The sequence below is a fragment of the Sprattus sprattus genome (genome assembly GCF_963457725.1).
Source record: "Sprattus sprattus genome assembly, chromosome: 10".
Lineage (NCBI taxonomy): Eukaryota > Metazoa > Chordata > Actinopteri > Clupeiformes > Clupeidae > Sprattus > Sprattus sprattus.
In genome coordinates, this window is record NC_137908.1 from 28886316 (window position 1) to 28897696 (window position 11381).

Genomic DNA, 11381 nt, shown 5'->3' on the forward strand with positions numbered 1-11381 from the left:
CAATTATCCATTGTGTATATCCCTCTCCCAGCCCCAAGAAGAAAAACCGCACACAGTGCTGCACAAACAAATTGGTTGATTGCATGGGGCTCAAAGGGATTGTTGGCTCCATATGCATTCTCCCTTGATAATTGACAGGTTACTCAGAGGGTTACAGGAGTATTGTCTGCCTGCTTGTTCTTTTTTTGCTTTTGATGACTGGAGGCAGACACCTAGATGGAAAATCAGGTCCATAAAGGGTCTCTGAAGGTTCAGGACATTTTGCTTCTCATGAAGTTTACCAACTGTAGAGCGGATGACAATGCAAGTATCCAAGCACAAAGACCAATAAAATGTACTGTATGTGGTATGCAAGGTGTATATAGTGAAAGGTGAGTGTGTATATATTGTAAATATCAGATGTTCCTTCATAGGAATGTTGTGTTCGAATCATTTTTTTTTCCCCCTACAAAAGTCAATGTGTTATGTACAAACAGAACATCACTGTTCATTTTGTTTGTCATTGGCTTAACGCCTTTGTGCTCTAGCAAAGAAATCAGTATTTCATACAGTCTTTTTTGTTTGTTTGTTTTTCCTGTAATATTGATGTTAAAGACTGTATGTACGTTTTGTATTTTATTTCGGGCAGAAGTAAAATTGCAAAAGGTGGAGAGGAAGTCCTATATGTCTCAGATGGATGAATGTTCTCATATAGTGTGCAGAACTTATCTTCCATTTGCGTTCATTTTTCTTCCCCATGTTTTTTCTTTAAGCATCTATAGACGATGTGTGTTTTTTTTTCTTGTTTTTTTTTGTAGATGTTTTGTAATCAACCCCTGCTGCATTGTTCATTTTTGTTCATCCTGGGTCAAATCTGAAATTATATTAATTTTGAATATATGTGTCTGTGGAATACAATTGTTATTTAAAAGAAAAGGTGAAATAAAAACCTAATTTCATTCTTTTTTGCGTTGTTATACATAAAAAGATAGATGTTTAAGTGTCTGGACAAATATAGAACCTCTCATCCTACATTTCCCATAATGCAAAAATAACACGCTTCCCTAAGTAAAACGTCATTGGTAGGAAGCAGCTGGAAATACCACAGAAGCACTCCTGCTTGGTTGTGTAGCTTGAAAGCAAAGACTAGGAGAAAGATTAACAATTTTTTGTAGAACGTTTTCTCTTATTGTAGAGGTGTTTATTATTCAAACTCCACACCGAAGGACATTTTTTCCCCCACAAAACTGAGGACCAGCCTTGCCCTGTGCCATAACATTTCTTGCGTCTGCCTGCAGCCTCATTTGGTGGTATTTTGAATGTTTATTGGTCTTTTTATCTCACGACACATATTTTCGTGCAGAACTGATAACTCTCTTGGTGTATGATAGTTGTTTGGCATGTTAAAGTAGTCATTATAAAGCAAGCGGTTACTTAACTGCTGTTGATATCGTGTACCATCGTTGTCTAGATAGCTATGCTAGTCTAGTTAGCTGGCTAGTGTCTAAGGTGACGATAGCGAGTAGCAGCAACTATTCCAGTCTGGAGATGTCTTACTGATTTTATTTCTAGCATTACATCCTACTTTTGTTAATTATCAGACGTGTTTTTTCTCATGACACATCTGAAATAAACGGAACGAGGTTGGCCACCTTCTACAATAGTTCGAGTAGGTGAAATGACATCTTGTCAGCTAGCTACTGTTAGCCACGTCGCTTGTGCGGTTACTGTGAGCTAGCTAGCTTTCTTCTTACCGTGAATGACTGTTAACGTCACGTCGATAGAATTGATTCTTACTCATAACAATATGATCTTTGAACGACCTGGGATTCTCACTGTTCGTCTATCAATGGGAGTGTTTCCCGGATAGTCAAAGAGGATGGGCTCATTGTCAGAAGAAGAAAAAAAGCCTCATGACTTCCCGATAACATCAATTGATATTAACCCATATCGATGACCATCATACACGACAAGCAACACATCGTGGAAGAAGGGGACCACGGTTCGAGTGGAATTGACATTCGAGAACAGAGTTGCTCGTAATCACAAAGGTTCCTAACCTATTCACCTGTGCAATTTGAAAATGGCAGAGAGTGGTGTTAGTCTACTGTCCAGACCTGGGGATGGTCTAGCCCCTGGATTCTTATCTGGTCCCTCGCCACCTAACTCAACTGTGTCCTCGAGCCCCACTCCTCCGTCCAACCGAGGATGTGAGAATGGTGACCTGATGAACACCTTTGGGATATTCCTCCAGGGTCTTTTAGCGGTTGTGGCATTCAGCACGTTGATGTGTAAGTATGGGTGATGCTTTGCCAATAGCTTGCACAATTAGTCCTCTGCATTAGGTCGTAGTGGTCTGGGTCAAAGATCTGTCGTCATTGTCAGGCCAATCTGTAAGTAAATAAGTCGTTAACCTTGTTACATTGAAGTGGTGTCTTGAATGACATGAACCAGTTATCTGGAATTGTGACAGATTTAAGGGTTAAGGTCAGAACTTGATGAATAGCAACACCATGAATATTTCTATGTGCATGAACCTGCTTTGAATGGCGTGAGTGCAACAGAGATCAGAAATGCTGTTTTGTAATTCTGCCTGTCACCGTTGACGGTTTACCCATCACCCATCATTCACATCCAAATTTAACAACACCAAACTGACATCATACTTACTACAGGGCAACTTATTAAGCCTATGCTGATTGTTCATTGAGTACTACCAGAAGTCAAGTACATGCTGACCAACGGCGTTAAGGGTAGGGAATCTCACACCCAGCCCCAGATATCTGAGGTCTTTGTAGGAGAGGGGAGGGCAGTGGGAGTTGCATGAAAACAGCTATTGTGGAAAACAGCGAGAGCTTTATGAGCACTAGCTGTTATGTCACATTTGGAGGGCACCAAAGAGGCCAACGGCTGAAGATTCATTTGAATACAGAGCTTCTGTTACTGTGTGCCACTCCTTTCCACTCTCCTGGGAAGCGTTTCAGACTCTGCCAAACTAATATTGATGCTTACTGTTGGTTTACATGGCTTTAGGACAGCGTAGAGTCTGTGTAACATAAGATTAAACGAACTTCTTTCTGTTGTATGCACAAGCCCCTAAGCAAACCAGATAAATACATTTTGGGAGGGCAAAAGTCATCAGCGTTCAGTGCAGGAACAGCAAGATACTGTAACATGATCTGGGCTTTCTTGCATTGATCTGTGCCTGCACAGTCTAGGCTGATGTTGCTGTGTAAGCACAGTCAAGTGTTTGTTGCCCTTCAGCCTGTTCAAAAAGTGCTCTTAGTGGCTTTGCAGCTGAGCTGTGATTGTATTTTTTATTTTTAGCTGTCTCAGTTCTACTTACATTCTGGTTTCTACTTCCCCTTTAGTCAGGGCTGTGATCATTCTGCTTAGTTTCCCTCTGCGATTTTTGCGTGATGTAGCAGCTGGCGTGTGTTTGCCAGAGGCAAGGGTGGGTAGCCCATTCCAAGTACGTGGTTTAGTGACTAACTCAGAAAAGTTAACTCTGAGTAGGCGTAATGGTAAAACTTTTAATAGAAGAGCCCTATGGCTTCATCCTCTTAGCAAAACAAAGCTATGGACTAGTTCCAAATCCATGGGCTTTTTATTACACTGAGTTTACTTCTCTGGGGTAGTCACTAAACTGCACTTAGAACATCCCCCCTGATGATCGTCATGAAGCCAATCTCTGAGGTTGTGCTGTTGATTCTGTGATGTCGATCAAATCCCGTCCTTCATGGGGTTAACTACTTTCTGTGTTTCTCCTCCACAGTGAAACGGTTCAGGGAGCCCAAGCATGAGAGAAGGCCCTGGAAAATCTGGTGAGACATTGTCCCCTTCATGCCCTCTATTATTTTTGCCCATAACAATAGCAGTGAGTTGTGAAGGCTAGGCAGCAATTTTCTCTTGTGCTTGCTATGTGGTCCTCAGCTGGTGTGCTTGTCAAGCCATTGCCAGGAAGTTGTTGTTTATCTTCCTCTCGACCCCTCAGGTTCTTGGACACGTCCAAACAGGCCATTGGGATGCTGTTCATCCATTTTGCCAACGTCTACTTATCTGACCTTACCGAGGAGGACCCATGTTCTCTGTAAGCCTTCATGTCACACTATCTAGTTCTCTCATCTGTGATTGGGATGTTCTGTCAGTTGGAGAGTTTGCCATGTGGTTGTAACGCATGGTTTTCTCTGTCCAGATACCTCATCAACTTCCTGTTGGACGCCTCCCTGGGCATGCTGTTCATCTACGCAGGTGTGCGAGCAATCAGCGCCATTGTGGAGTGGCGGCAGTGGGACCGCTTGCGCTTCGGAGAATATGGTGAGACACACGCAGACATACGCAGACATACACACTCTCACACACATACACAAAGATGGGGTGGGGCAGCAGGCAGCAGTTTTCGTAATGACTATGACATGGTACTGAAATATGTAGCTCTATGCTATATGACTCTTTAGGAGTCAAAGAATGTCAAGCACTTTCCCAGCATTGTCATCTTCTGTTGACGTCCTCTACTGCATATATAAACAAATAATGTTGGGCACATACTTCAAGGAAGTATAATTAACATTATCATGGGAGAACTTGAAGCATTGCGGTGGCATGCGTAACTGATGTTTGCCAGGTGACCAGAAGGTGGCAGTGGTGATTTGGGGGAAAGTTAACCCTTAGTCCCCACCTCACATCCCTCTGCTTTCCCTGGGATGAAACTATTGCTTTTCTAATGAAATGGACATGGATGTAGCCTTTAAAACACAATCTTTCATAATCTATCTTATTGTAGCAGGGGGCTATGAAAGAGTCTTCTGAAGTGATTAATTATAAAGGCATTATTATTGCAGTTCAGTACTGAACCTGTGTTATTCTAACCATTTTGTCTTATGTGTAGCATTTGTGTCTGTGTGCATCAATACATAGGTGAGCCAATCCAGTGCAGTGCCTGGGCAGGTCAGTGTGCCCTGTACATCCTCATCATGATGTTTGAGAAGGTCCTCATCATGCTGGTACTGCTCATGCCTCAGTGGAAGAAGGTCAGTAAGGGCTTATTGGTAGAGGTAAAATCGGGGTCACTGTAGGGGTTATACAGCTTTTAAAAGATGTTTATATGTTAAATGATGTCTGTTGATAGTTTATGTCCCAATCACTGGTCTTCTTACTGACTGTGGTGATCGATTGTTTTTGGTTTTAATTATGAGAGTTTGTGTGTAAAGTGTTGTGTCTGTGTGTATGTGTGTGTTATTACAGCTAGCTCCCCTGAATCCTATAACCAATCCTGAGTTGGAGTTGGCCATCGTTATGCTCATCGTCCCGTTCTTCGTCAATGTAAGTCCCCGAATCCATCGCTGTGTTCTAACCACCTCTCGCTGCTCCATAAGCCAGACTAGTGGAACAAAGGTTGGCTGATGTGTCATCAGTGCTCTGGTGTAACTGTTGAGTGTTGGCTTCTATCTCACAGTTCATGTTATCGTATATGTTTGGGGTAAAAATGCTATGTAATGATTCACTGTTGAAAGTCATTGGAATAGTCTGACCGTCCAAACTATTGACTGTATGGTAAAGCTGTAAATTACGGGGCAGATATCTTTAGATTTTCTGCGTCCAGACATCTTTTCATCCTGGATGCATTGCCATTATAAATTCTGTGCAGTGTTAAGGAAAGGTTAACAGACCAATCAGCTGTGTTTCCAGCTGTGGTGGACCCGTCCCGCTCCTTTGACTTTAGGCAACGTGACCTAGTGGTTGTTTGCCATAATTTAAGCCTTTTGAAGTTGAAACCTGGTGAGGAATCCTCATTATGTTGTGATTGCATTATGTACGTGTCGCTTCTGAACAGTGATGTAACAGTGATTAACCACTGAGAAAAATAGGGCACAGCATGCACTGGTTATCTGAACATAAACAATACATGTAAGGACTTTGGAGCTAATGTAAAAATACAGATGGGAACTGTGTGTGTGTGTGTGTGTGTGTGTGTGTGTGTGTGTGTGTGTGTGTGTGTGTGTACCTGCCTGTATGCTTAGGCCCTGATGTTCTGGGTGGTGGATAACTTCCTGATGAAGAAAGGCCGGACAAAAGCCAAGCTAGAGGAGAGGGAAGGAGGAGAGGAGTCACGCGGCACCACCAAGGTGCGCTACAGACGGGCCCTCTCCCACGACGACTCTGAGTCAGAGGTGAGCAGCACAGAGCCGGGTATAGCTCACATCTGGGCTCTACAGCCTTGGCATATACTACCTTCCAAATGAAGACAGGCAAAACCTTTAAAACTGTCAGGTCTCGGATCTTAAGAAGCCTCGTTAAAAGCTGGAGGCTGGAGTCGGTCTTCATCCACATCCCCAGCCAGTTACCAGCGTTGACATCCACCCCTGGCAGGAGAGATCAGTGCAGATAATTTTGTCCAGCCTGTTCACAGAAGTTAATAAACGGATAAATGAGTCACTTGGTGTTGTGACCAGAGCATGCAGATTTACAGGCTTGTAAAGCAGTCGGGCCTGAAGACATGCTGTTCAGCCCCAGAGAGCCCAACAGCCAGAGCAGCCAGCGCTTGTAGTCAGCCGCTCCGGTCCCAGCCAGCCAGACGGCCCAGCCCAGCCCAACCCAGACCAGCCAGAGAAGTTCTAATTAACAAACAAAGCCACTGTTGTGAATCCCACACCAATGCTTGTTCTGGAACTGTGAGTGTAATCAAAGGCGGCGTCTTTGAATGATGGCTATTTGACAGGCTGTTTTTGTTTCTTTCTAGAGGCCCCGCTCTACTTTGTTTGTCCACCTGTCTGACATCCTTCCCCCTCTGGAATGCACAACTTATGGACTGTTTAAGGCAGTTGTTTAAGGAAACCACTTTGCCTACAGAGCTTGCTTTGGGTGTAACACCGATTTTTGAAGATCATACTCCATGCTCAGCACCGCCCTCTGTTTCTCTCTCTCTCTCTCTCTCTCTCTCTCTCTCTCTCTCTCTCTCACTATAAACGTCTCTCACACAGATCCTGTTTTCAGCTGACGATGAGATGGATGACTCGGACGGAGATGATGATGTGAGACGCCTCACTGGCCACAAGACGGTGAAGAAAAAGAAACATCGCATGGGCATCCCGGTCTGACCTCAGGGCAGCTACCCAGTCTAACGTGGTCTGATCCAGCCTTTCATGCCGGCGAACCTGTCCATACCTCACACAGCCGTCTCATCAGTCTCTATGAAAAGAAAGCCTAGCAACAGAGCTTTACGCTTTGCTGAACTGGGTGTCACAGGTCTTTCCCTAGGCTGCTTAAGGATTGCCTTCTTGCTTCATGACGTCTCCACAGAACCAGCGCTGGAAGCCAGAGTTGATCAGAGGTCAATAGGAGATGCACCAGACCTATCCACGATCAAACAGATTTGTTTTCCTCCCCCATAGGCACGGTCCTGTGCTCTGTTTCAGGACCCTTTGAGATGCGATGACCTGCTGTGTTTAGCACCCAGTCTGCTTCTGATCTATGCCTGATCTCTGGTGTGTCTTCTTAAATCCCCATCACTGCTTCTCTGCTGTGCTCAACATATCTATCCAGCACACCAACTTCAATATGTTATGACCTGGCCCGGCTCTGGCTGAGGCAGGAGCTTATTGGGTATATACGTGAGAGAGATCACCTGTGTTTCCAGCCTTCAAACAAACTGTTACTTAGTGGGGCTTGACACTGTATCTGCCCTGTATTCTCCAAAAGATATTTATGCATTTACCCGTACAGTGATTGTATTGGTTGCTCAGTTTAGAGGCCCTCTTTAATTGTTGCTAAATATGTGTCCTCTGTAACCCCTTTCTAGACTGCAGTGGCCTTGCGTTACCTCTCGAGGGCAGTTGTCAGGTCATTGGTTGGGGCGGGGGTGTTACTCTGGAAATCAGATGTATCTAATGTATCATGGATTTGAAACGGATTTTGAGGTAATTGACTAACTGTTCTAACCCGAGAGTAGTATCGTTAGTTAGGCCTATCTCCTCTTGAAGCAAAGCAGGACTGCGTGAGTGGCATATGGAGAAGTAGGGCTTGCGTAAGGAAATGGCATTCTTGGAGGGATAAACTTGCCTTTTGGGATCATCTGTGCTGTGACGTGGGGTGGGGGTCTTGTCAGACTGTTCTCTTTCCATGTCTGTGTTTTTAACTGCATCTACCTCCCCATGTCCATCTTCCGTGTCATTGCCTGTGTAACACTACAAACATGGGACTCACCCTTAAGTGTATCGATGTGTGGTTGTCAGTAATGTGGACTTTTTTTTTCGGCTTGTTTTTGTTGTTTATTTTGATGCTCTTCCAGCCTGCTGGCCCCGCTCATTCCTAGATTGGAGATTTGGGGAAAGCACAAGACCTTGTCCCCTTGCACAGCTCCTTTCATCACTGTGGCTTTTACCTTGATGTAATATTTTACTGAGGTTGTTTTGGCTGGTTTGTGTCCTGTTCTGTAATGCCAGTGTGTTGAATCAGACAATGTGCCTGTATTGATTTGCCCACTCCAAATGGCAGCCAGAGTTTGACAAGCAGAGTCTGCACTTCAATGAGAATTGGTGTCCAGATTTCCACCAGCAGTTGAAGCATCAGTTTTGGGATCCGCACTGCGATAGCAGCACATGTCCATTCTGCAGCTGTGCCCTTAAGTCTGGATCACACAAGGAGAGACTAAGCTCGGTTTAAAGCGCCGGGGCTCCGCCCATATCCTGTGTGGTGGTTCTGTCCTGTTAGGCCAACTCTACTCTGACTGAGCGACAGGTGCTCTGCTACTGGTGGGAGGGGAAGGTTATGGTGGTCCAACATTTTCTAGGGGTCTTTATCTTTCAACCATGGCCTCTTTGTCCATGTGTCATATGTTGATGGACCAAGAATTGATATTTAGACAGAGGGTGGGGATATGCTAATGTACCTTTCCTGACATGGTCAGGATTTGGACCAGTCACTCATTTCTTGAGAGGAAACTTTATGGTGGTGGTGGTGGTTGTGGTGGTGGTGATGATGATGATGATATTGATGATGATGACGACAACAACAAGATCATTTTAACTGTTGGACACTGGACTCTGCTCGGTGATGGACAAACTTGGATGTTACTACAATGAACTTGTCTGCCCATCCAAAAAGGTTTTAACAGTGACAGTGTCAATAGAAAGAGTGGGATTTTAGTGATTACAGTTCACTAGTTAACTCAAATTACTGACAAATTATGAACTGACTGATGCTTTTTTTTTTCAAATAAACTTTGTAAGAGATGTGTTTTGTTGAGGTTGTTGTTTTTAAGGTGCCATCTGTAGGATATATTGCATTGCCTTTCTGCAGCATTGGCTTCTATTGTGTACACTAATATGCACTTGAAATTGAAATGTTGCACTGCACTTAGTTACTCTGGAAAAGGAGCTGTTCCCTGACCGGGAATCGAACCCGGGCCGCGGGCATTCCCATTAACACACTCACACACACACTCATCTCAGAGGCTTACCAACTCATTATCTATTAGTAAGTCTCTACTCACCACCACCCCTGCCCACACACACACGCTCTCCCATTTGTCCTGTGTAACGTCACATCTTTGACGGATAGTGTTACTCAGTCTGTGTTGGAAGACGACATAAGCCGAATATACAGCACTACTTAAAGGTGAATATTTTTTTGCGTATTCATAATTAAGAGATCCCACACACATACATAAGAGGAACACTTAATTTGTCATGCTGTCAGTTACCTCATCATTACCAATTCAGGATTACCTCTTGGCAGCAGAAGCTACCTACTATACCTTTACAATTCAATTAATTATTACTTTTCTATATATCTATTAATATTTATTTAATTAAAGCCAGCTTTGGGAGGGATTGGTAAGGGGTGTTCTGTATTTTCTTCTCTCAGCTGTTCTTAACGGGGGGAGGGGTTACGCAAAAAATGTGGGAACACCCACTTCAGCTGCACTGCCTGGTGCATCAGACCTAATAATACCCTCTGACAACAGACAGATAGTGGGGGGCAACAGAGAAAAGATAGGGTCTGTGTCATAGAGCACTGCTGGGGGTGATATATATTGAGCTGGTGGTCAGAGAGGAGCAAACTAAAACCCAGGCAATAGCAGACTTTTTGAGATTTCACTCCAGTCGTCACAAACATGTCTCAGGTATGGATCTTTTTGTCACATTTGGACGAATCCTTGTTGAAACACTATTGTATTTTTAGTACTTCAGTGAACTTAATGGTTTATCTAATGGTTTGAATAACAAAGCAATAGTTACAGAAGTCAACTTGTGATGTGGGCCACAAACCTTGTTTGGCCTGTCTTGGTTTCTCCTCAGCCAGGTGAAGTGAGGAGGAAAAAACGGCCAGTGATGAAGGAAGAGGACCTCAAAGGGGCCCGCAGCAAGCTGGGACTTAAAGGGGAGGTGAAGAGCAAGACCTATGAGGTCATGGCAGAATGCGGTGAGTCTCATAAAACAATTTTTTCCACTCCATGAGCCAACGGTCACAGTGACTTCTGCAGGTAGAACTGGATTTGGTTATGGAACACAAACAAGATCAGAAGAATTTTGCTAATCATTTCAATAAAGGTAAAGATACTGAGGCTGAAGTTTAAGTTAAGTTGTTAGAGAAGTTTTGTCAGTTTCCATTCTGCTCAGAGCATGTTGGCTGTGAGGCAGGACTGAGGGGGTTGCGAGACCCACTCAGAGCGACTCCCCTGATCCCTCATGTTCTGTGGAGAGTTCTGTGCCAGTAGGATTTGTGATAGCAGTATTGAAAGGCAGCTCAAGTATCAGTGGCAGTAGCCATTATAGCTTTTGTGTGTGTGTGTGTGTGTGTAATTAATTGTCTGACTGATTCCCCAGAGCGCATGGGTAAGGTGGCTCCTTCGGTGTTCGGCGGGTTAGGCACTGGAGCAGAGACGGCCATTGAGAAGCCCAAGCCCCCAGCAACCAGTGTCTTCGGCAAATAGATCCTGCTGCTGGTACGGCACCCAAGGAAAGCAAAGACAGTGGCTTGAACCTAAATCTATTTGTGTACAAATGCTTATCATATGAGTACTCCATTCTAGCACAATACAGCCATTTAACAATTGAATCAGACACTAAAATTGTGACTAATGGCAGTTTCATGTCTTAGCTTATGTATGCTGAAATGTAGTGTGTTTTGATAAACACGTTTTTTTTTTATTGACATTTACGGAATTGTAACATTTGACAACAATTTTGAGTGTTAAAGTGTTCACATTATGGTCTTACTTCAATATTTTTCTACATTAAAATTAATGCATAACTAGTTGCTGTAGATAATGCTTGATTCCTATAAAATGCAATAATTAATTATTGAATTAAATAATTAATAATATAGTACTTTAGAGTACTCAGAATAATTTAGTATTGTTTGGTGTGGATTGACACATATCGGTGGCAGTGATGTAAAAA

The 11381-nt window shown here is 43.6% G+C and overlaps 1 protein-coding gene across 3 annotated transcripts; it reads left to right on the forward strand.

The window, feature by feature from the left end:
• Positions 1 to 1112: 1112 nt before the first annotated feature.
• Positions 1113 to 11235, forward strand: LOC308371533 (store-operated calcium entry regulator STIMATE-like). Of its 3 annotated transcripts, XM_080846486.1 has the most exons (10): positions 1113 to 2270; positions 3755 to 3803; positions 3974 to 4069; positions 4175 to 4296; positions 4897 to 5009; positions 5224 to 5301; positions 6000 to 6149; positions 6960 to 7070; positions 10278 to 10401; positions 10806 to 11235. In XM_080846486.1, the coding sequence occupies exons 1-10, from the start codon at positions 2063 to 2065 to the stop codon at positions 10910 to 10912; spliced, it is 1158 nt and encodes a 385-aa protein (XP_080702612.1). In that variant the 5' UTR covers positions 1113 to 2062; the 3' UTR covers positions 10913 to 11235. The 3 variants fall into 3 exon arrangements, with proteins under 3 accessions (XP_080702612.1, XP_080702610.1, XP_080702611.1); XM_080846484.1 differs by lacking the exons at positions 10278 to 10401; positions 10806 to 11235 and having other exon boundaries at positions 4897 to 5013; positions 5228 to 5301; positions 6960 to 8908; XM_080846485.1 differs by lacking the exons at positions 1113 to 2270; positions 3755 to 3803; positions 3974 to 4069; ... (3 more) ...; positions 6000 to 6149; positions 6960 to 7070 and adding an exon at positions 9965 to 10102.
• The last annotated feature ends 146 nt before the right edge of the window (positions 11236 to 11381 follow it).

Coding starts and splice junctions, on each gene's coding strand:
- LOC308371533 (XM_080846486.1), top strand. CDS start 2,063: ATGGCAGAGAGTGGTGTTAGTCTACTGTCCAGACCTGGGGATGGTCTA. Junction 4,070..4,174: donor GAGGAGGACCCATGTTCTCT/GTAAGCCTTCAT, acceptor TTCTCTGTCCAG/ATACCTCATCAACTTCCTGT. Junction 10,402..10,805: donor TGAGGTCATGGCAGAATGCG/GTGAGTCTCATA, acceptor CTGATTCCCCAG/AGCGCATGGGTAAGGTGGCT.